This window comes from Solanum stenotomum, chromosome 11, assembly GCF_019186545.1.
Source record: "Solanum stenotomum isolate F172 chromosome 11, ASM1918654v1, whole genome shotgun sequence".
Lineage (NCBI taxonomy): Eukaryota > Viridiplantae > Streptophyta > Magnoliopsida > Solanales > Solanaceae > Solanum > Solanum stenotomum.
The window spans coordinates 9,346,493-9,372,597 of NC_064292.1; the positions used below are offsets into that span (position 1 = coordinate 9,346,493).

Genomic DNA, 26,105 nt, shown 5'->3' on the forward strand with positions numbered 1-26,105 from the left:
GAGTTGTGTCTTATTTCTTTCGTAAACTATACTCTTTAGAAGTTTTTGTACCTATTAGACTACTTCCTTGGGAGAGGGATCAGTGTATTTTCTTTACAAAGGTATTTTGGTTTGACAAATTATGAGCATTTCAATATATATAAATAGGCTATTTATTTTAATTATGATTTATTTATGCATGACATGATTTAAATTGGGTGAAAGGATTCTCCTATATATCTAGGTGTTAGAGAAGATGCCCGCATGGCCTGGTGGGTTGGGTTGTGATGTTATGTCTTCTCTGATGCAAAAGTGTAGTGGATATATTGAAGACAAATGTTAAGGCTACCCGAAAAATAAATATAGCTTGCAAAGATATTTGGAACATGTCGGCATATCTAGATAATAATTTAAACCAACAAATCCTTGGGAAACTATAAACTAGTACTCCATCAAGTTTTATTTATACACAAAAGGCATATTGAACAGCTCTACTAGAACTAAAAAGTAAGATTATACTTTTGAGTTTTATCAGGATAAAACACTCCAAAATGCTTCTCAGTCTCTGCTCCTATCTTCAAATTTTCATCAAGCATAGCAAACAAATAAGTTTCTATAGGTTTTCCTGGCTTGTGTATAGTTCCTGCTTTTTGTTGGGTTATGAAGGGTGATTAGGGCGTCATGCGGAAGCTTGCAATTTGCAAATCATATAGTTGATAAATCAGATAACAANTTTTGACTTCGCATGACCAATCAAATTCCTATAATAAATAGTAGCAATACCCATGCTTCCTCCAAAACCACCCTCAGATGGCCATCCACTTTCAGAAACAACAATCTCAACCTTATTTTCACCAATAGCTTTCTCAATTGCATAGTAAATTGAATCCAACATAGCATCAAATAGATTAGTATACCCTGATGAATCGGGTTCTGGTTGTGCAAATATTGCATAAGAGAGTGAAACATGATCAGGATCACCAATATAAGCAAAATACGGATAAATATTTGCTAGCAAAGGCGCGTTGTTCTGTTTCAAGAACTCAATAATTGGTTTGATGAAACTAGTCACATCTTCGCGAAATGTTGATTGAGATGGTGGATATGTATTCGCCAATAGCCCCATCTCTATAGCTGTTGATATTTTTACACGATCGTTTAGTCTGAACGAGGTTATCACTCGTTGCACGTTTTCCATGGCAGGGAGAAGGAAGGGAACAAATTGAGATGATCCAGCAATGAGAGGAGATATTTCATTTCCAACACTTATATATCTTATTCTGACTTGTTTGATATAATTTATAACATTGGCAACAACCCAATTGTAAGCTTCTTTTGGATCTGTTAAGGCTTGAAGTTTGTCATTAGGAATGCAAAGCATGATTTGAATGTTACTATCCTTGAGAGCATTGAGTGTTTCAGGAATTGGATCATACACTCTCATGCTTGTTATGCCATTAGCTTTATAAAGATTTACAACATCTTCAGCTAATGGTAAGTTGTTTCCATTTCTCCCATAACACACTCCAACACATTGTACCTCTGCATTGCCAAAAAAAGAGAGTTATTGTAGGATCACATACCATAAATACTTCCCTCTGTCTGACTCAATTTACGTGACACAATCGAAATTACAAAAAAAGTAATCTTTGATCGTGAATTCAGATATAGAATATTCGGTCAAGCAAAATTTGGCTCGCACTCAATATTTTGACGGTGTCAAATAAATTAGGATAGAGGGAGTAGTTGAAATCCTTTGAAATATAAATTGCTCTAAGCAATAAACATTCTTATACATGACTCCAACTACTAATATATATATATATATATATATTTCATAAAAATTATTATTCACACCTTTAATTGAAAAACACACTAAAAAGATAACATTTTCTCTCAAAACTTTTAAATAGTAATAAGAAGAAGAAAATACCTTTTATTCCAAGGTATGTAATCATCACAGCAGCAAATACAAACAAGGGAAAGTTAGCCATCATGAAGCAACAAGAAACAAATGAAATTAGACTGTAGGAAAATGACTAGATGATGGCTTTTTATATAGGTAAAAAAAACTAGAGTACTCCTATTCCATATTAAGAAAAAACATTTAAGGACATAATTTAAATTATAATTTTCACTATCGCCTGCCCTTTGTGAAATCATAACTTTAACTTTGTAAGTAGAGTAATTTATTTCCTAGAAAATAATGAACTTCAATAAATGAAAAGGCAAATATGGAAAGATTTCAAATATCCATCTTGAACTTTGAACAATTCAATTATTTTGTACAATTAAAAAAATTCAAAAATTAACTTAATATGGAATAGGGGAGTACAATTTTGGAGAAAAAATGGATTAATTCTATTTTTACTTTAGATTTAAAAGGTAATTGTTTAATGAGTATACCTTAAATATTTTGGAATAGATAAGAGTTGACTTTTAGGTACTTTTATAGTATTTGATAAGATTAAAAAGTGTTTTAAACACTCATTTTAAAGTTAAAATAACAAAATTAGACCGTAGGAAAATACCAGATGATGGCTTCTTATATAGGGAAAAAAAGGCTAGAGTACTCCCTCTATTTTATATTAACTGAATTTGTGAAGCTATGCACACATTTAAAAAAAAAAAAATCAAGGACATAATTTAAACCATAATTTTCACTATTGCGCTTTGTGAAATAAAAAATATAACTTTGTAGGTAGCGGTATTATCTCCTTGAAAATATAAAACTTCAATAAATGAAAAGGTAACTATGGGAAAAAATTCAAATATCCATTCGAATTTTGAATAATTCAATTATTTTAAACAATAAAAAACCTCAAAAATTCACTTAATGTGGAATAGAGGGAGTATAATTTTGGAAATAAATTGATGGATTAATTGTATTTTTTTACTTTAGATTTAAAAGAAATTGTTTAATGAGTATACCACAAGTATTTTGGAATAGACAAGAGTTGACTTAGATTGTTTGAATTGACTTATTTTAGGTGTGGTTTTAAGTACTATTATAGTAATTGGATAGGAAATGAAAAATGACCAGATGATGGCTTCTTATATTGGAAAAGAAAAAAAGACCAGAGTATAATTTTGAAAGTAAATTGATGGATTAATTTTATTTTTGACTTTAGATTTAAAAGGTAATTTTTAATGCGTATACCTTAAGTATTTTCGAGTAGACAAGTTGTGTCATGACCCAAAAATGGACGTGATGGCACTCGTCTAATCCCACCAAGACAAGTCAACCTCAAATCCGACATTACGAAAGAAATGCGGAAAGATAAACTCATAAAAATATAAGACCGGAAAACATAGTCATTCTACAATCCCCCAAAACCTGATTATCACGTGTAAAAGCCACTAGTATATTAATATAGAGCTTGAAAGATAAAACAAGTCTCAATGTATTCGTCTCTCGAATAGAACAAAGCATAAAATAAGGAACAAGAGGGCCCGCCGGGATGACAAGGTGCTACCTCTCAATGTATCACCAAAAGCCTCGAAAATAGATGAAAGGAGGAAGGTCACACGAATCCGGACTCGGAACATTCACAAGTGTAGAAGCAAGGAATGAGTACCAAACAACACGATACTCAACAAGCAACCCACTAAACAAAGTAAAACTAGGCTAGAATACAAGTACTCATTTCATCCTAACCAAACCACCTCAACTACAACTTGCATAGAAATCAGCCCAAATCTAATAGTTTTAAAATACACAACTCACAAGGCTTAACAATCACAGTCTAATTGTCATAGTTCAACAACCAACAAGTATCAAGTATGTCAATCACAAGTATCAAGTAGATCAATCACAATTATCAAGTAGATCAATCACAAGTATCAAGTAGATCAATCTCAAGTATCAAGTCCATCAAATCACAAACTTGTCGGAACCATTTTTCATTGGCATAATATCACTAGCCAGAACCATTTCCGATTGGCTTTATATAGTATTAGTTGCCATAACTATTTTCCTTCGGCACAATATCACTAGCCATAAACATTTCCCTTCGACTTTATATAATGTCACTAGCCGCAACCATTTCCCTTTGGCTTTATATAATATCACTTGCCGGAACTATTTCTCTTTGGAATAATCAATCACCTATCTCATCAAGGTGCACATAAATCAATGCACATAAGCAATTCCACACCATAAGGAAGAGACAATAACTCAAGCAATTCAAGTCCACAATAATACCGTCAAAGCATTTCATCAATTAACAAACTAGGGTCCACAACAAGACAATTCACAAAGCACAACTATCAACATGTTGCCTTTTCAGTTATTCCCCCTTTTCATTCATTAAGATCAATCAAGTGAGTAATTGAATTTATCACCTCATTCTCATTACTCCCTTACACATACAATGAAGGAAAATACAAGATTCTACAAGTTTTACAAGGATTAGAAGTTCACTTACCTTAAATCAATCAATAGTCTATCCAGACTTGAGTTTTTCCTTTCTGAACAATGTCCAAAGTCACACAAGCTAATCAAACAGTTAATCACAATAAGATTCTGAAACAACACTCATATCATACACTTTGAAAAAGGGTCAAATCAACTCAACAACCTAATTCCAAAAATGAGGTTTGAATCCAAAAATTATTACTTGAAAGCGTTACCAAGGCATTTGGAACTCATTGGTAAAAATCATTTAAAAAATGGGTCGGGTTAGAATTTAGCTCAAAATCACTATTTTATCAAATTCTTGTAGAAAACCTAAATTATTATTCCAAAAATCTTAATTTGAACACTTAAATTCAATAATAACAATGGGCAAATGAAGGTTTAAAATTAGGAATCGTTATCCAACTGTTTCTTCTCAAAAACCTTGTTCAAATCATCACACCAAAGCTCCCAAAACTCAAGAATGATGAAATGGAGTCAAAGCCCCAATTTTTAAAAAATATTTTGCCCAAGTATAAAAAAGGCTTATCACGATTGCGATGACCAAAAGCTCGCGACCGCTTTGAGTTATAAAGGTCAACTCACTTATGTTAACCATCGCGATCGCGACTTGACTTCACGCGATTATAATGCACACAGAAAATGCTTCACGCAATTACGAGAGAAGACCTTGCAAGTGTCACTCCCCGAGCGTACACCCTGGATGTAGTTGGCACTCCAAGACCATTGATGGCCTCAAGCGATCCCTTGGCCTGACTTACTCACTCAGCGGAAAACTCTAAACATTATTACAATGATCAAATGAACTTACTCAAATAGCTTGGTAAAATAACTTAGAATGTTTTAAAGGTCAACATTCAACTTGGCCATAATGGCAACTCAAGTCTTAACATATGAAATGAAATGTAAGGATAACTGAACTACTAACTGTCTATGAAGCCTCTAAAACAAAGAGGGATGTTGAGACAAGACCCCAATCATCCTAACAGTGGTATACTGAAAGTGAAATACAAGGAGTCCTCCGAAATGCAAAAAGGCTCACCGACAGACTATGAACTGCTCACTGGATCAACGATGCGCTGGATGCCGATCCTAGTTACCTGCGTCTGTATCATAAGACGATGTAGGCCAACTGGCATCAGTACATTAAATGTACGAGTATGTGAGTTGGAATGCTAAACACAACTTAAGCTTGAAAAGAAACTGAAGAACTTACTTGGCTCAACTCAACTCAACATAAATGAACTCATTTCAATATAAAATAGTTTTAAAACAAGTGCAATATAAAGAAAAACGGTTTAAAACATGATGTCAACTCTATGTGTATGCAAAGATACATGTAACTCTGAGATGTATGTAAAAATACAAATAAACTGATGTATATAAAAATACAAAATATTGTTGTGAGAGTTTCTCTAACCGATAACTATCACTTAAGAGTTATAGTGATGATACAACGTGTTACCTCACGCTGCCAAGGCATCCTATACCTTGCCAAGGGTATAGGACCTGAACTACTAAGTGGATCCACTAGTCTATGCTAAAAAACACTAAGGGTGCATCTAAAAAGTATGACTCTTTTCTACCCATGATGGCTACATGGTTTATGGGGGCTATGGGTTCTTTGAACGCTCCCCCATAACGGTGCTCAATACTACTCCCAAAATATGATACTAACTCTTTATGTTTAAAAACATACTTCTTCTGTGATTTGAGATTAGTGCTCAAAAACTTAGCTCAAAGGCTATCTTGGAAATCAAAGTTTCCCCTCTTGCTTCATTTAGAAAGCGATTACTCTTTTCTGAAAACTACCCCGGAGGCCCTTTGGAAATCGAGGTTTCCTTTCTTTGTTTAAATGTGAAAACATTTTAAACCCTTTGGGAATACATAGTCCCCATATACTTTTGAAGAAATGGACTTCAAACTTTACTCTTTACTCTTTACTCTTTACTCTTAACTCAACTTGAACTTTAAGTCTTAAAACAAAGTTAAAACATTTATAAAAGACTTTTGAAAACTTTGAAGAACTTCCCTTGACTTTGACCTTAACTGCTCTTGACTTGACTCTTAACTGCTCTTGACTTGACTCTTAACTGGTCCTTGAATTGAATTATGGATTCAAGGATTGTGATTTGTGATTGGAAAGATCTCATGATGTTTAGGAATGATTTTAGATAACTAAACATGAGAAAAGACCAAAAATCGATATCTGAGGGTGGGTCTGCGACGCGGAGAAGCTTTTAAATTTTAGTTTCAAAATTGACTTTTGAGGTAGAACGCTCCGTGGCCGCTCCGCGACACTAAACGGAAATTCCCAGATCTGGGGAATGGCTCCGCGATGTGGAGGCAGTGCCAAATTTCGACCGACAAAATTTCTTCTTCGTTTTCCAGCTCTAAACCCTCTAAACTCCATGGATTCTTTCACCAATTACTTAGAATTGATTAAATGTTCAAAGTACATCAGATTCTACTCAAAATCGAACCTAAAACTATAGATTCGGATCAATCAACTCCTCAATGAATTCAACGAAACAATAATTTAATGGAACTTCAACAAACCCATCAAAAACTCAATTTCTAAGCTTTCAAGAACTTAAATTCGCTGAAATAAATCATGATTGGCGCGTGGGAGAATTAACCCAATGTTATGTGATCTCACATACCTTGTAGGGATAACCCCCGATGAATCCACACGATAACTCGATGATCTTGACGAATTTTGAACGTTCTTCTCCTTTCTCCTCTTCTTTTCTCTTCTCTCAAAACCCTAACTCTTTTGGTAAAAGTGTAAACTGATCTAATTCAGCTTAGACCCCTAATTAATTACCAAAAACGAATTAAAATAAAAGGGTAAGAAAAAGACCAAACTACCCCTTCAAAATTCGGATTGAACTTTCCTTATTCCAACAGCTCAACTTCCAAAGGGGATAACTCACTCATACGAACTCGGAATAGTGCAAACTCAGTGGCATTAGAAAGATAATTCCAGGAGCTTTCCAACCATACCTGGAAATACACATAACTTATCCTGAGCTAGGATTTATGGCCGATTGAAGTTGACCAAAAACTCACTTTTCCTAACTTCAACAATTTTCCAGATTTTTCATTCTTTCCAAAAATGACTATTTCCAATTATTGGCTTCTTCCTATTTATTTCAATTTGCGAGATGTTACAGCAAGTGTTCTTACTTGAATAATAAGGTTCTTACTTTAGGTTTTGATGTTTTGTATAATGTGAAGTTGTAAACTCAATCTCAAAGTCATTGTGAAGTGTGAATTGAAGGCTAAACGGCAAACGAAGTGTGTATGGCTATGTGTACTTGATTGTTATGATGTCTTCTCTTTTATAGTTGGTCCTTGAATATTCTAGCCATTGTTCTTCTTCATAGATGCAGCGCTCTTCTAATCTTGAAATATATTCGTTATTATTCCTTAAGTTCCTAAATGCTTTACTTGGTTCAAAAATAAATTAATCTATTATTAAACTTTGGGTACATTTTGTTTAATAAAGTCTTGTGAAATAACTCTATACTTTTCTTCATATGGTAATTTAGATATTCATCAAATTCTTCTTCATCACATAAATCTATACCAAAGTAAATATTCTTCTATTAAACTATGTTGATTTGTAATCTTCAAAATTAATAGGTGAAACCTTAGACTTAACATTTATATCCAACAAAGACAATGATTTTATATCCTTGAAAATAAGTAAATTTTATTGATACAAAAGCAAATTTTAGTACTACTCTACTAGCTAGAACTAGAAACTAAGATTATACTTTTGTGTTTTATCAGGAAGAAACACTCCAAAATGTTTCTCAGTCTCTGCACCTATCTTCAAATTTTCATCAAACATAGCAAATAAATAAGTTTCTATAGTTTTTCCTGGCCTGTATATAGTTCCTTTAGTTGACTTCGCATGATCCATCAAATTCATATAATAAGTAGCAGCATTTTCTACACTTGCTCCAACACCGCCGTCAGATGGCCATCCACTTTCAGAAACAACAATCTCAACGTTATTTTCACCAATAGCTTTGTCAATTGCATAGTAAACTGAATCCAACATAGCATCAAATAGATTAGAATACCCCGATGGATCGGGTTGTTCTTGTGTGAATAGTGCATAAGGGAGTTGAACATGTTCAGGATCACCAATATAACCAAAATAAGGATAAATATTTGCTTGCAAAGGCGCATTGTTCTGTTTCAAGAACTCAATAATTGGTTTGATGAAACTCATCGTGTCCTCGCGAAATGCTGATTGAGATGGTGGATATGTATTAGCCAATAGCCCGGTTTCTATAGCCGTTGAGACCTTTACTTGATCTTGTAGACCGGATTTGGTTATCGATTGTTGCACGTTTGTCAAGGCAGGGAGCAGGAAGGGAACAAATTGAGATGTTCCATTATTTACAGGGGAAATTTCATTTCCAACATTTATATATCTGATTTTGACTTCTTTGGCATAGCTCATAACATTGGTAGTCACCCAATTGTCAGCCTCTTGTGGATCTCCTAAGGATTGAAGTTTGCTATTGGGAATATCAAGAATGACTTCAATTTCACTTCCCTTAAGAGCAGGTAGTGTTTCAGTAATTGGATCATAGCTTCTCATTTTTGTTATGTTATTAGCTTTGTAAAGAGCTACAACATCTATAGGTGATGGTAAGTCGTTCCCATTCATCCCATAGCATACTCCAATAACTTGTGCATCTGCATTGAAATAACAGTAAAGTTGTCTATAAGTGATATATAGGTTACAAGATGATAGGTTGTTCATATCACATCGTGTCCTTTACCAGATCCTGCTAATACAAGATGTTTGTACACTGATTTACCTCGATAATTACAAAAAGATGGTGTAGAGTGTATACTAATAACAATAAAGTTTTCTTGTCCAAAAGCAAATGACCATTTTGTCCTAGTTATTGATAAATTTTAATTAAAGAGAATTACAAGTGATAACACTTCAAATAATCTAGTTATTTAAAAAAAATAAATATAAAACTTAAATTCATCTGCATGTCACATAACAAAATTAGAGATTTGACATTTTTTCCCCTCTTTTGTAAATTTCAATTCTTTGGGGGGGTGGGGGGGGTTTAAAAAAATGGAGCAGGAGTAGAGAATATGGGGAGGGGATTACAAGATAGAGAATAGAAGTGTTCGAAATTCTGATTGAGTCGTTCATAAAACATGTGGGTAAAAAGTCATGGACTTACACTAGCTCAAAAACAAATAACAATAACAATAATAATAATTTTGTAAAATATTTATGAAAAAAATGCTAATGAGATGATGAGAAAATACCTATTATTATTTGAAGATATGTCAATACTAACATACCAACAAATACAAAGAAGGGGAAATTAGCCATCATGAAGCAATAAGAAGCAAATGAAATTAGACTGTATGATAAAAATGACTAGATGATGGCTTCTTTTATAGAGATAAAAATGACTAATATTAATTGAGGGATTAATTGTATTTTTTAATTTTGATTTATTAGTCAACTATTGACTGGATTATTTTCTACATATAATGATGATTTCTTTGACTGCAAATGTGTTTGATTATGGGAATTCAAAAATGAGTCGTGATTACATTAATTCATTATGGAAAAATTAGTTGGACATAAATTTATCAATTAAAGGTAGATATTAACAACAACAAAAGTAACATATTTGAAGTTAATCTCATAAGTGGGGTCTCGAAGGATGGTGTGTGAACAACTTTATTTTTTCCTGCCTTGTGAAAGTAGAAAGATTGTTTCCAATAAACTCTTGGTTAAAAAAAACTATGTGAAATGGAATAAAATATAGGAGGAAAAGAGTTTTTAAAATATGGAAAATTAGACATTATGTCCATTGAATCAAAATTCCATATCCAAAATAACTCATTATCACTTATAACCCAAAAGAGTTTTATAGAGAGTGTGATTAATTAAAATTGAAACAATACCACATTTTTCTTGGCCTCGTGATGAACGTCAAAGTGTTTACCCTAAAAAAATTATGGTTGAATTTGTACGCGAAATTTAGAAGACACGCGGAATGGATTGATAAAGAATAGGAAATTATGTTGTAAATAAGAAACAAATTAATGAAAAATAAACATATTTGTAAGATTGAATGATTAGAGTCTGATCAACTTGGTTCCTCTGATATCTTGATGAAGATGACCTCGGAAAAACTTGGATTACACAAGAAATGGCGAGGAGTACGAGCTTGCTTGTTATAATTTAAAATACAAAAGTTGAAAGAGTAAAATAAGAAGAGGTCACTTCTTATAGAGGCGATTTATTTTTTACTAGATAATTCGGGAATATTTCCTCTTAACTCTCATTGAATGAGGACTTAATTGACGTTTAATGATAAAAGAGTAACATTTGGCGTTACATAACGACTAACTCTCTTTGATGATCTTTCACGCTTCGAGACTACCCCTATAGGCGACACGGTACTTAGATCCACAAGTGACTCCAAGCTAACCTCATCTCATTACACTAAGATTAACATAGTAAGACCGAAAACACTGAATGCGGAAGCTAAAACTGAAATATTTGGATAGAACCGGTAACACCCCAGAAAATTTTCGAACTAAGGCTCGAACCGTTCTTCATAGTGAGTGAGATTTTACCAAGGAATTAAAAATTTCTTAAGTATTAAGGTCACTAGATGTAGCTCCTTGAGTTCCAAGAAGAACTAAAGAGAGTTCACTCAAGTCTTTTCTAAGTTCTTCTAAGATATGGGTTAACATCAAATGACCATAACCTTTAGTATAGAATGTATTAGGTGGGCTACAAGGTACTAAATTAAAGGTCGTTGAATTATCTTTCCAACGCCACTGAGTTTGCTAAGTTTCGAGTTCGTATGAGTGAGATATGCCCTTTTGAAGTCAGGTTGTCCAAATAAGGAAAGTTGCCCGAAAATAGTAAGGGGTATTTTGGTCTTTTCTTTACCCAAACAGATTTAATTCATTTTAAGTAAGGTTTTGGGGTCTAATATGATTAGGTTCAGTTTTATAATCCTAATATACGCCTAAGGTTTTAGTTGAGAGTTCAAGAAGAGAAAAGAGGAAAGGATCAAGGCGTTCGTCGAGATTCTTGAGAGTTGTTGTTGATTTTCACCATGGGTTTGATCCCTAAGAGGTATGTAATCTTCTATAGTATTGGGTTGTTCACCCACATGTCAATCATGTTAATTTCAGCGAAATTCGTTCTAGAAAGTTGAAAGTTTGGTGTTCTTAAATTGTGTTCTTGAAATTGTCTTTCGTTCTTGAGTTTAGATGAGATTGATGAGTTCATAAGGAAATCGTGTCAATTTTAGAGTTGTGTTTGATTAGATTTTTGTGTACATGTATTGGGTATCTGAATCTAAAGAGAAGTTGAGCAAAAGAATCGAGTTTAGGAGAATTGGGGTTAGAAAATTTAGAAGGAAAAAGTCAGGCGAATCTGGCAACCCAGTCCGCATTGCGAACCTGCCTCCCTATTTCATAAAATTTTCTTCGCATCACGGAGAGGTCACGGACCCCTCTGCCTCAAAAGTTATTTCGCAACCAAATATTAAAAATGCATCTTCGCATTGCGGACCTGCTTCCAGACAGTGATTTCTTAATCGTTTCTCATGTTTAACTATTTAAAAACACTCCTAAACATCACGAGATCTTTCCTATCACAAATCTCAACCTTGAATTCATAAATCAAATTCAAGGTAGAGTTGAGAGTCAAGTTTTGAGAGTTCTTTCGAACATTTTTGAGAAAGTCCCTTTGAGTCTTTTTGAGGAGTCTTCTACAATTACTAATAACTTGTTTCAAGACTTAAGTAAGTGAGCACGAGAGTGAGGAGAATGTATTCATGAGTCTACACTATCATTGAGATCCTTCATATCATGAACCATAACTCTTGAATTCATAATTCACATTCAAGAGAGAGTTAAAAGTAGATTTCAAGAGAGCCTTTAAGTTTAATTGTGAATCATGTGAGATCAACTATCGATTTGAGCTAAGTTTTGAGGAAGTAAGTGTCACGCCCAAAATCCCATTAAGGCGAACTGTCACCCGTTGCCGAGAAGGCTCAGGAGGACCAACATATAATCATGCTCTATCTATGAACATTTAAAGGTGTTGCCACAGTGGATAACATATTTTCATGAAAGTAGACAATATTAACAAGCCGAAAGAAAGTGCACATGACTTGGTCGTTGGGACCATGATGTCTAAGACACGACACAACCACACTTCACTATACATAGTCTACAAACCTCTAAATGATGAAACATTATGGGGTTAAGGTCGGGACAGGCCCCGCTTTACACTCAGCTACTATACAATACCAAAATACATGCTATAGACTCGAAAAGCCCCGAATCAACCTGGAGCTCACCAATAGCCGTTGGATGTCATGTTCTCCTACTGGGGAGATCTACTAGCTCATGTACCTGCAACATGAATTACAGGTCCCCCGAGAGAGACGTCAGTATGGGAGAATGTACTGAGTATGTAAGGCATAAAGTATTGTATGTGAAATAAGAACTCAAATGAAATCACATACCAATGTAAGGATACAAGACCACTTTTTCTCATATTATGGAATCAAGTACTTTACATTCTTTTCTTTACTTTACACTTTGTGCACATCATATAATACAAATGACCAGCTGATCAGTGGTAGACATATAAATCGGGATCGACCCATGCTAGGCTTTCCTATAACCCCTGGGATACCACCCGTAATATTGGGATCGACCCATGCTAGGTGATTCTTCCACCCCAGGGATACCACCCATCAATAAGCAGATTCATTTATATCTTTCCATTAACATTTGAGATGATTCTTTTGGTGGTCTTAGCATTTTGAGTTGTGGGACTATGTAGTCAACAAGTGACGTGTAATAATCATATAACGCAGGAACAACAACGTAGAGAGTAGTTACACAATTAATGAAATGCATAGGAGCTGAAATAATATATGGATCTTATTTAGTTAAAAGGAGAACTCATGCATGGTATTCAATGTATATGTACAGATTTGACAATGAACATATATTGGAACGTGCAGACATGTTAAAGAGTGAGAACAAGGTCATAAGTCGTGTTGGAGTTGGTAGGCTACCTCTATGTGTTGAGGGCGAGTCTAGATTTCATGTCAATTAGTAGGTAATCGAAAAGCCTTACATACCTTGTTGTACCACCTTGTAAGTTACCTTGAAGTACCTTCCTTTCTTTTCAAATATTTATCTACAATAGAGTAGGTGATAAACTAGTATTAGTAGTTACAAAACATGCTTAGGCAGTCCAATCTCACTCAACAATAATGCTCAGGCAGCAAATTCGTAATTACCAAACTAAGGGTGTTCTTTCAATCCCCGCCTTCTTTTATTGCATTTGTACACTACACAACTATATTTCAATATCAACAATTTACACCCTTTCCAGACATCAACCAAGTTGTCCCCAATATGTTTACACATCAACCTGTCCCAAAACAGTCATAACAATCTAACATACAATAGAGGACGTGAAACCATAGTTTCCCATCATCATCCTACGAGTTTTTATCAACAGTATACTTAAAATATCATACTTAGACTCGTGTTTAAGGAAGACAAAGATAGGGCAGTCACTTTACCTTAATTCTTATAACTCATTTTCTTTTAACTTTAACTTTTCAATAACTTGAGCTTCCCTTGCAAGGGCTTGGGTTTATCCAAGAACCCTAGGAAACTTGTGGCTACTGCTATGCTTTGAAAGAGAGAGAAAAAGCTTAGAGAGAAATCTAATTTTTCTTATCTATTCTTAAAAGTGAGGAAATGGCCAGCAACTTGGGGATTATAAAAGTCTTATTTTTCCCCACCTCTTAAGTTTTAATATCAGCCACTAATTTGTCAAAGTGGTCCAAGTAGGTGATGCATCTGCTTGGAATTATATATACGCAAAATGGGCCCTTTATGTACTCATCTTGGGCTACAATCTTTTCCCTTTCTAATATTAAGCCATGGGCCAGAATTATACCCTTAATTTGGGCCTTAATCTTTATTGGGCTCAAGTAGTTGGACTTGGACGGATTGGTGTGAGGCCTCATCTCCATTCCCTTTTCCTTTTTATTTAATTTGGGCCTCAAGTGAGCCCACTAATACATGAACTAATCTTCCCCATCTACCTAGCCCATTTGAGCTAAGCAAGTAGGTGACACCTGCTAGCTTTATGAAGTCCAACAAGCACCTCAATTCTTTTATTCGTTTTCCGAGCGTAATCTCCTTAGTTTAACTCAAAACTTATATACATTTGATCACCTTAACTTTTAAACTTACCTATAGCCCTTCGATCCAAAATTTAAATACTTCTAAAATTTAACGTTCACTCGATCGTGCAATATTGCAATGTACGAGAGTTACCCTTATAGCTTCTTTATTGTCACCATTCATCTAGGAAATCAAGTTCATTACTTATACCACCAAGCTAAATCAAGTTCCATATGTGTAGAACTTGAACACGTAAAATACGGGGTATTACAGTAAGTATGAGAATGAGGAGAGTAGTATGCATGAGCTCCATAATGTTCTTTAGACCCTTGAGTCGAGTCGTTCATGCTCATAAATTTTGCATGAACTCCATACATTGAGTGTCTTCGAGTGGAGTTGCATCATCGAGTTCTAAGTCTTTGAGCATTGAGTTCCTAATTCTTTTGAGATTTTATTCCTAATCATGGGACTATTACATATTACCCATGGAGCCCATGAGTTGAGTTGTCCATGCCCATAATTCCACATGAACCCTATGAGTTGAACATTCTTGAGATGAGTAGTGTCTTGAAGTCCATGAGTTGAGTTGTTTATGCCCATAATTCCGCATGAACCCTCTGAGTTGAGCATTCTTGAAATAAGTAGTATCATTGAAGTTCTTGAGTTTTGATTTGATGAGTTTCGAGTATTGATTTTGATGTATGGTTATTGAAAACCTTGAATTGAGTCGTTCACGTCCCTAATTCGGTATGAACCTTATTTTGAGAAGTCTTTTACAATTTTTTCCAAACTTGTTTTAAAACTTGATAACTTAAGTTGAGAAAGAGTAGAGTTAAGTTCATTTTCTTTAAAATGATATACGGTAACTAAGTATTCCCAAGAGTAAATGTTTTCACATTTAAAAAAGAAGGAAACTGAGATTTCCAAAAGAGTTTTGAGCAGTTTGAGTAACATCTCTTTTAAGAGAAAGATTTTTGAGTAATAATCTCAAAAAATAGAAAGAGTTATGTTTTTAAACATATGAGTTGATTATATTTTGGGAATAGTATTGAGCACCGATATGGGGATGAGTTCAGATAACTCAAGTCTCCATAAACTATGTAGTCAACGTGGGTAAAAAGGGTCATACTATTTAGATGATTCCTTAGTGATTTTTAGCATAGACTAGTGGATCCACTTAGTTGAGAGGTTTTATACCCCGGCAAGGTATAGAACAGTTCTGGCAGCGTGGGCGAGATGTTGTATCATCACATAGATCATAGTGATGGTTGTCGATTAGAGAATCTCCGAGTCGAGTACCTTATTATTGAGTTAAGCCTCATTTCACTGATTTGAGAACCTTATTACTGAGTTGAATATATTATCCTTGAGTACTTCTGAGTTAAGTAAGTTTGAGTAGTTTTGAGTATCTTTGAGTATTCCTTGAGTTGAGTATGTTTGAGAAGAGGTAAGTATGTTTCTTTTCTACTAGTTCAAGCTTATGTTTATGCTTTAGATTTCCCCTTACATGCTCGTACATTTCATGTACTGAGCCATTTGGCCTACATCATTTCATGATGCAGATACAGGTATTCAAGGTCATCAACAGGAGCTTCATTGATACACATGGAGTTCGAGTTAGCTATGTGAGCCTCCTTGCTTCCGGAGGATTTACTTTTCAGTTTCGTCAAGATGTCGTGGGTCTTATCCCGACTTCCATCTTTGTCATTTAGAGGCTTCATAGATAGACAATAGAGTTTGAGAAGTATGTTTCATTTATCTTGCTAAATGTTTTAAAGACTTGAGTTGCCTAGTTTTGGCTAGTTGAATATACGATTATATTCTAAGTTAATTATTTGAGTTTCAACGAATTTTATTCAGTTTTTAAGCTTTGTATGCTTGAGTTAGTCTTCCGCTTATAGTCAGCCAGGATGAGGGTTCACTTGGGACCAACAATGGTTCTCGAGTGCCGGCCACGTCCAAGGTGTAGGCTCGGGTCATGACAGAACCCATAATACTGATATAGACAATGCAACATAGCAGAATCTAAATTGATTGTATGAAACCTCTACTAACATAAGTTGCTAGGACAAACCCCTAGTTAACTCCAACATATCTGAAAATGAAAGTAAAGTACCGTAAAATACATAAGTGTTGTCCTCGAAGAGATGAGGACTCACCACTCTAGCATTGTTGATCTAAGATAGTACTAACCACGAGTTAGATGATGAGTATCAGAACCTATATAATCAAATAATATAGGAAGAAAGTATGCTATCAATACTTGGAATGTACTGAGTATAAGGAAATGCATAATAAACAAGAAATCTAAACATGATAAATTTGTAAAATATGTTGATGCAATGACCAAGTAAAATAACATAAAACTGAGATATTATCACGCCTAGAGCCTACACCCTGAATGTGACCGACACTCGAGAACCATTGTTGGTCCCCAAGCGACCCTTGGTCTGCTAACTATGACACATATTGTAACACCCCAAAAATTTCTAAGTTAAGACCCGAACCATTCTTGAATTGCATATAAGGTCGTACCGAGTGATTCTTAATTGTTCTTAGATTCTAAGGTGTGGGAATGATTATGTATATCAATTAAGGTCACCAGATGCCCCCAGCACAAATTTGAGTTGAAAGCTTCCTTACTAATTAAGTTTTGACCTAAGATTCTACTTAGGTCAACTTTCAAACAATCATATCTCTCAGCACATAAAGAATTAGGTGATCCATGACATATCAAATTAAAGGTCTTTGGGTTCTCTTTCCAACGCCATCAGGTTTGCTTCATTTCGAGTTTGAAGTGAAAAGATATGCCCGTTTTAATGAAGCCTCTTTTTGCAAGGCACCTTAATTATTTTTATAGGGGTAGTTTGGTCTTTTTCCATCTCTTCTAATCCTAAGCCACACTTTTTCCACCTAATTAAGGGTCTATACGGCTTTAAAACTTTTTTTCACGTTCTTTAACACTTAGAAGAATTAAAGCAAGGTACTTCAAGTTTCCATCGATTTCGCCAAAAACCTTTGTTTATTCTAGGTATGTAAGGTTATCACATTATTGTACTAGTTCATCCTCACGCCCTACATCTCAATTTATTCAAAAATTGTCATATCTAAAGGATTCATTCGTAGTTCTTGAAATTGAATTCAGTTCTTTAACAGTTGGGGTTTTGATTCTTTTGTTTTGTGAATCTTATAGTGTTGTTCATGCTTAGTATCACATGAACTCTATTGATTTAGTAAAGTTGTGTTTCAAAAGGAATTGTATGAAAGTTCTCATGTATTAGTTTTGGGTCTGAGAAACAAGAAGAGTTTAGGAACAATTTTCCAATCCTACATTAATTTGGGGTCCTAATTTTAACTTGAAAATTCGTCAAGGGTACTGGGGAGGGGCCTGGGACGGTGCGCCAGTAGTGCGCCCAGACATGGCCCAGTAGTTTAGTCCCTGGGACAGCACGCCGGCAGTGCTCCCTAAGTCTGCTTCTGAAGTTTTGGGCCTAGCGACCCGCGCCAGCAGTGCGCCAAGGGTCGCCTGGGCCAATTTCTTCTTTGTTTCAGTCAAATGTGTTCCTTTAAGTTGTGGCTACGCTTACCTTCCTTGTGTTAGCTCTTATAGGCTCCATTACCTTTGAAAATCCCTGCATATCCTAATCACATATCTTAGTGTACATTCAAAACTAAAGTGAGTTTAAGAGAAAAGTTTAAAAGCATTATTTTGAAAAAGAGTTTAAAAGAAGCACAAATGGTTCCAAAAGCACTATTTTCACATTGAGAAAAGAACTAAGATTCATGATTAGTATGACAGTCGAGCTTGTCATCAATGTTTAAGTAGTATGACATCTAGTTATGCCATCAATATTTATGCAGTATGACTACTCGATCATCAATGATCATATCACAATATGATTTTAGATATAGTTTTCATGATTACAACCTAAATACTGGGTATTTCAAGAGTTTAAGAAAACTGTAACGGTCATGTACGTATCATATACGTTTTAAATGCATGTTTTGAAAAGAATCTTCTTAAAGAAAGAATCAAATGGTTTCATATGTACTATTTGACAGTTGAGAAAAAAAAGAGTATGATTAATATTTTTGAAAAGTAATAGTCCATGTCACACCCTGACCTACCCTCGAGACATGGAACCTAGGATCACAAGTGAACCCAAGCTAACCCTACATGCATAATCATGAGCATACTAAAGATAAACTGAGAAAAAAAATTGATGCGGAAGCTAATCATAAATAAATATGAAATGATGGGGAATACCCATATACTAAAACTGAATATCAAATCTGAGAGTTTAATGAAAAAGAAACATCAAACTCAAATACAAAGATGAATCTAACTATGTCTGAAAATAGTCTTTAAATGACTAGAAGTGTTGGGACATGCCCCTGCTAAGTCTAGCAAAACTAAAACTAAAATAATGAAAACTGAAAGATAACATGACTATTATCCTCGAAGAATGAGGACTCGCCATTGATGTTGTTGAACTAGAGATCGGGAACCGATTTAAGCGTGATCTGGATGCTGAGAATTTGAACCTACATCACAAAAAGATGTAGCGCAGAGTATGCGTTAGTACTTGAAATGTACTGAGCATGCAGGATAGAGTAAAGCTGAAATAAACATATAACTAAACAAGCAATAAAGCAAGAATATAATATGAACATGATATCGATATTGAATACTGAGTTAACTGAATGCAATGACCAAATTTAGACATGTTGATGTTGAATATTGATTATACTTAAATGTGGTCAATGCAATGAAGTCTGACTGAACTGTGGGAGCTACTAATAATTGATAATAAAACCACATGAGCTAAATGTGGAGTCCGATGTATACTCCCCATCGAGAGGACCCAATACACCCGGCCAAAGGTGTAGAGACATATTGGCGTGATCACTAAAATGATGCCCACATAGGGGACTTACAACCTACGTGGCTCGTAGTTCTGAGACTATATGGGTGACTGACCCTAGTCCAAGTCGGTATCATGCTACTCCCAATAGATTAAATGATTAACACATTATGACTGAATTTTCGTAATATGCTAGATAGCTCATAACTAACATGCAAACTGAGAATGCATATTAATATATTGATAATGANTCAAGACTGAGGAAAATATATTTGAAATACTGAAATATCTGACCTAGCATTTGTAATAGAAATACATAGCTAGGGTTCTGAAACTCATGCGAGAAATAAAGTAATAATATGATAATCTGATTTGGAATATATAAATAACTAATTCATGATAATCTGCTGAAGTTCTAGAAACTCTAGGTTTAGTTGATAAAAGGGAATCAAGAATCTGACTGAAATCTATAGACCTAATGAGCAAAAGGAACCCAATAGTGAAATCCCACATACCTGGTGGCGAATTCCACAAAGAAATCCTTCGATTTCAGGGATGGAACTGGAGGAAACTTGATGTGTTCTTGAACTAGGGTTGCTCGACCTTTTATCATCTCTAGCGTTCAAATTTTCTAGGTTTTGATTAATGATCTAACTTAGGTAAGTTCTAGTTATGTTTCTAGGCTAAAACTGACGAAAACCACGTAGTTTAGGGTTAAAACGACGTAGTTTAGGGGTCCAACAAAATAGAAAAAGACCAAAGGACCCCTAACTTAAAGCTGCAAACGGGCTAACCACAGGTCCTACCACGGATAGTGTGAAGGACTACGAACCGTGAAGGCTCCCATGGTCTTCACTTGGTCGTGGAGTCTAAGGCTGACAAGAGGGGGCAACTACCTAGCTCTTCACGAACCTTCCCACAGCCTGTGTGAAGGACCATGGACCGTGAAGGTCCTCGTGGTCTTCACTTGGGCATGTGCGCTAAGGTCAATGAAAAGTTGGACTACTGTCTAGGGTGCTACAGACGGTACCACGGTCCGTGTGAAGGACCATGAACCGTGAAGGTCCTCGTGGTCTTCACTTGGGCGTGAGGGTTTAAGGGATGGCCAAGGGGAGGCCATTGCCCAATCTTGACGGATGCCACCACGGTCCGTCGTCAAGACCACGGCCCGTGAAGGACCCCGTGGTCTGATGCCTGGCCTGGAGGGATCCAAGTCATGACCATAGGAAGGTCAACGGACCGTGGACCCTGTCACGGTCCGTGAACCCTGTTATGGTTCACTGCTTCAAGTAAGTTTTTGCAATTTTTTTCTGGGTCTAGTTTTTAATGTGTTAAAATATCTCCCCATTGGGATCATTTATCCTCGAATGAAGACTAAACTAACTGAAATGGAGGGAATGAGCTGCAACCCTACCACTAAACACTGAAGACTGATTTTTTGATTTTCTGACTGAATTGAGTTCCAAGAACATGCAATTATGCTGAAAATGCAAGTACAGACTGAAGAAACATGATACTAAGACTGATTCTACGCATGGATGACTAAAAAATTGAAAAGGAACTATTACCTCAAGCTGGAGTGGAATCGGAGGGAAAGAGGTGAGGATACTTGGACTTTATGGCTGCTTCTTCTTCCCAAGTAGCTCCATCTATGGACTGACTCCTCTACCAAACCTTGGCTGAAGCGACTTCTTTGTTTCTCAATCTTCTAACCTGACGATCAAGAATCTCAACTGGTACATCCTCATAAGAAAGACTATTTTTCACAGCCACACTCTCTAATGGCAATACGGATGCTGGATCACCCACACACTTCTTCAATAGTGAAACGTGGAAGACTGGATGCACTGCTGCTAGATCTGCTGGCAACTCTAACTCATAAGCCATTTTACCAATCCTTTTCAAGATCCGGTAAGGGCCTACATTTCTGGGACTGAGCTTCCCTTTCTTGCGAAATCTCATCACCCCTTTCATAGGTGACACTTTCAAGAAAATCCAATCATCAACTTGGAACTCCAGTTCCCTTCTCCTTACATCTGCATAAGATTTATAGCGACTCTAGGCTGTCTTTAAGTCTATCTCTAATGAGTTGCAATTTCTCCATCGCATAATGAACTGAGTTTGGCCCTATCAAGCTTGTTTCACCCACTTCAAACCAACTAACAGGAGATCTACACCTACGCCAATACAATGCCTCATAAGGGGCCATCTGAATGTTGGAATGGTAGCTATTATTGTAGGCGAACTCAATAAGAGGAAGGTGATCATCCCAACTACCCTTGAAGTCGATCACACAAGATCTTAACATGTCCTCTAAGGTCTGAATTGTACGCTCTGCCTGACCATCCGTCTGTGGATGAAATGATGTGCTAAGATTAACCTGAGTACCACGACCTTTCTGAAATGACTTCCAGAAATGAGAGGTAAATTGGGGACCTCTATCTAAGATGATAGACAAAGGAACCCCATGCAACCTGACTATCTCACTAATGTAAAGCTTGGTGTAGTCCTCTACCGAATCTGTAATCTTGACCGCCAAAAAGCGAGTTGACTTAGTGACTCTGTCAACTATCACCCAAATGGAGTCATGTTGTCTGCGAGTACGAGGTAAAACATGTGATGAAATCCATGTTGATCACTTCTCACTTCCAAGTAGGAATGTCGATCTCTTGAGTCATACCCCCTGGTTTCTAATGTTTTACCTTCACTTGCTGACAATTGGGCCACTTAGCCACAAAATCTGCTATATCTCTCTTTATTCCATTCCACCAAAAGACTTTCCACAGATCACGGTATTAGTGGTGCCTAGATAAATAGTATAGCTGGAGTTATGGGCTTTTGCAAGAATCTTCTATCTCAACTCACCCACTTAGGAACACATAACCGACCTTGGTAGCGAAGCACACCATCTCCCCCTTGGGAGAATACCTCAACTCTCTGTTGATAGACTGCACCCTTTGCATTCGAGCAATATCGGATCATTGTCTTGCTTTTCCTTAACCTCCACTACCAATGAAGATTATGATCCATTTTGAACTGTCACACCACCATATGATATGCTCATAAGACGAACTCCTAAACGAGCAAGCATGTGAACATACTTTGCTAGCTTTTTTCTTCTTTCTTCAACATGTGCTACACTACCCATAGATAGTCTGCTAAGGGCATCTGCTACCAGGGGCGGACCCACGTGGAGGTCAGGGGGTTCACCCGAACCCCCTCGTCGAAAAATTACACTGTATATATAAGGTCTATTTCTGATTTTATGAGTACATATATTAAAATGAACCCCCTCAAATATAAAGAGAAGCATGGTTCAGTGGTTCAGGAGTTCAACTCTAATTGAAAAGGTCTGGGTTCGATTCCCACTCGCTGCAACATTTTCCCATTTGGGTTTTTTTTTCTTTGAATGGGCTCTTGCTTTGGGCTCAAATCCAACTCTATTTCATTGTTTTTGGAAGGTTGAATGGGCTCTCGTTTTGGGCTCAAATCCCAACTCAATGAAATGCCTCATTGTTTTTGGTTCAATGTAAAACTTTATTATTTTTGTTATCATTATTTTTCTCTCTATGCTATTTCTTTTTCTCAATTTATCTTTGTTTTAATTTATATATTTTAGATATTTTTGTCTTTTATTCTTCTTATTTATACTTCTCATTTTATTTCTACATAAGTCTCTTTTCATGTACTAACGATGAATTATTATTAAATTTGAAATTGATTTACAAAAAATATTATATAAAATAAATTAAATTAAAGTTAATTGAATGAAGAAATTTAAAAATCGTGTATAATCTTTTAATAAAATCTAATTAATTGATTTTCCGCCCTTAATTTTATAGTATTTCTTTCTTATTATTTTTCAGTTCGATTTTAAAAAGATGAAAACTAAACTAAACTTATTTGTTCTATTCATCATTTATCTTTTTCACGAATGATCAACCTAGTAAATTGAATTAAATGAACTAAAAAATCGACGATGTCAATTATTTATCTTATGAATATATATTATAATATCTTAGTGGTTGTATTTTTTAAAAATTCAAAAAATAGAGTAGAACACTGCAATATAAAAGAGAAAAAAAGCACAAGAAATATTTTTTTTAAAAACCTTGATGAAAAAGGGTAAAAGTAAAAAAAATTAAATGCGACATGACAAGGCAAGTTAAACTTATTGGATTCAGATTACTAGTTTCCTCCTATCTCGCTCAGTTTTTTATCTTGTAATTTTCACATGTTTACTTCTTTATATTTCGAACCCCCTCCACAGAAATCCTGGATCCGCCACTGTCTGCTACTACATTTGCCTTACCAGGATGGTAATGCACACTCATGTCATAATCCTTGAGGAACTCAAGCCATCTTCTCTGGCGAAGATTCAACTCTTTCTGGGTGAACATATCTACATGAACACCATACAAATAGTGTCTCCAAATCATGAGTGCAAAGACCACCGCTGCAATCTCGAGGTCATGAGTCGAATAATTCTTCTCATACACCTTAAGCTGTCTAGAAGAAGAGTCTATACCTCGATGCATTAACACACAGCCTAGGACGACTCTGGATGCATCACAATAAATCACATAACCATCTAAACCCTCTGGTAGAGTCAAAACAGGAGTTGTAGTCAACCTAGTTTTCAATTCTGCGAAGCTTTTCTCACAATCATCTGACCACTAAACTTGACCATCTTATAAGTCAACCTTGTAAATGGTAAGGTTATGGATGAAAATCCTTCCACGAACCTTCTATAATAACCCGTTATACCTAAGAAACTTCTGATATTTGCATGAGAGGTAGGTTTGGGCCATTGTTACACTGCTTCTATTTTCTGGGAATCCACTCGGATCCCTTCGCTGGACACTATATGCCCAAGAAAAGCCACTGATTGTAACCAAAACTCACACTTGTTGAATTTGGCGAATAACTGGAGATCTTTGAGAGTTTACAAAACAACCCTTAAATGACTCGCATGCTCCTCTTCATTCCTAGAGTAAATGATGATATCATCAATGAAGACGATAACGAACAAGTCCAAGTACTACTTGACACTCTGTTCATCAAGTCTATAAAATTTGCAGGAGCATTGGTTAGTCCAAATGACATTACTACAAATTCATAATGACCATACCGAGTTCTGAAGGCTGTCTTTGGAATGTCACTATCTCTGACTTTGAGCTGATGATAACCCGATCTGAGGTCTATCTTTGAGAAATGACTAGCACCCTGAAGTTGGTCAAACAAGGCATCAATCCTGGGAATGGGATACTTATTCTTGATTGTGACCTTGTTCAACTGCCTATAGTCAATGTACATTCTGAGAGAAGCATCTTTCTTCTTCACGAACAACATCAGTGCACCCCATGGTGAAATACTAGGTTTGATGAAGCCCTTATCTGGAAGGTCTTTCAACTGCTCTTTCAATTCCTTAAGCTCAGCTGGAGCCATTCTGTAAGGAGGAATAGAAATAGGCTGGGTATCTAGAAGGAGATCAATTCCAAAGTCGATTTTCCTATCGGGAGAAACTCCGAGAATAACTTCTAGAAACACTTCTAGAAAATTATTAACCACTGGAACTGACTCAAGAGTTGGGGTTTCGGAGCTTGAATCTTTAACCCAAACTAGATAGTAGAGATAACCCTTAGAGATCATCTTTTTGGCCTTAAGGTAATAAATGAATCGACCCATAGGCGTTAAGCTACTACCCTTCCATTCTAAGATTGGTTCGTCTAGGAACTGAAAATGAACAATCCTAGTCCTACAATCGACTGAGGCATAATAGGAATGTAACCAATCTATGCCTAGAATGACATCAAAGTATACCATTTCTAACTCTACAAGATCTGCTGAGGTGATTTTCTGGGAGACTATGATAGGGAAATTTCTATATACCCGTCTAGCTATAACTGGGTCACCGACTAGAGTAGAGACTGAGAAAGGTTCTGAGAAAGGTTCTGAGAGAGTTTCTGGACTAACATCAAACTTAACTGCTATAAAAGGAATAACAAAGGAAAGAGTATCCTATGGATCTAAAAAGGCATAAACATCGAGATCAAAGACTCGTAACATACCAGTGACTACATTAGGAGAATCTTCCTGATCATGGCGAGCCTGAAGAGCATAGAGCCTGTTCTGGCTCTGTCCGCCACCTGTACCAGATGAGTTACCCTGCTGAGTTGGATGACTTGATGGTGCTGCTGAAGTTGTAGACTGAAATCTATCATTATTACCTTATTGACCCTACTTAAAAGGACAATCCCTCAATCTGTGACCAGACTGACCACACCCAAAGCATCCTTCCTTTCCTGCAAGGCACTCGCCCGAATAGTTCTTACCACACTTAGAGCAAGTTGGGTAGGTTTTGGTACCTGAAACACTTCCCTGAGACTTAGAGCCTGATGCCCAACCCTTCTGATCTTGTCTGAATTTGAAAGATGGAACACTAGCTGATGAAGGTGCTGGAGCTGAAAATTTCTGCTGACCCTGCGAGCGATTTCTGCTGAGAATAGTCATAGTTTCCAGTCCTAGCCTTCTTGTTCCCTTAGCCTTTTCCCTAAGCTTATCACCCTCAACCTGATGAGCACTAGTCATGAGCC

General features: G+C 36.0%; 3 protein-coding genes across 3 annotated transcripts in view; all 3 read right to left on the reverse strand.

Annotated features, from left to right (window-relative positions):
* LOC125843977 (uncharacterized) overlaps nucleotides 1-26,105 on the reverse strand; it is a 621,631-nt gene that overhangs the window by 520,968 nt on the left and 74,558 nt on the right. The window lies entirely within an intron of this gene.
* Nucleotides 480-1,976, reverse strand: LOC125843981 (glucan endo-1,3-beta-glucosidase, acidic-like). The gene is made up of 3 exons (XM_049523187.1): nucleotides 1,913-1,976; nucleotides 712-1,521; nucleotides 480-625 (listed from the first exon to the last, which is right to left on the reverse strand). Exons 1-3 carry the CDS (start codon nucleotides 1,974-1,976, stop codon nucleotides 480-482), a joined length of 1,020 nt encoding a protein of 339 aa, XP_049379144.1.
* LOC125843979 (glucan endo-1,3-beta-glucosidase, acidic-like) lies at nucleotides 8,160-9,782 on the reverse strand. The gene is made up of 2 exons (XM_049523185.1): nucleotides 9,713-9,782; nucleotides 8,160-9,115 (listed from the first exon to the last, which is right to left on the reverse strand). Exons 1-2 carry the CDS (start codon nucleotides 9,780-9,782, stop codon nucleotides 8,160-8,162), a joined length of 1,026 nt encoding a protein of 341 aa, XP_049379142.1.

What these genes read in the sequence shown, in the direction of transcription:
- LOC125843979 (XM_049523185.1), bottom strand. Translation starts at nt 9,782, where the DNA reads ATGATGGCTAATTTCCCCTTCTTTGTATTTGTTGGTATGTTAGTATTG. An exon ending in ATATCTTCAAATAATAATAG is followed by an intron (nt 9,116 to 9,712) that starts GTATTTTCTCAT and finishes ATTTCAATGCAG; the next exon opens with ATGCACAAGTTATTGGAGTA.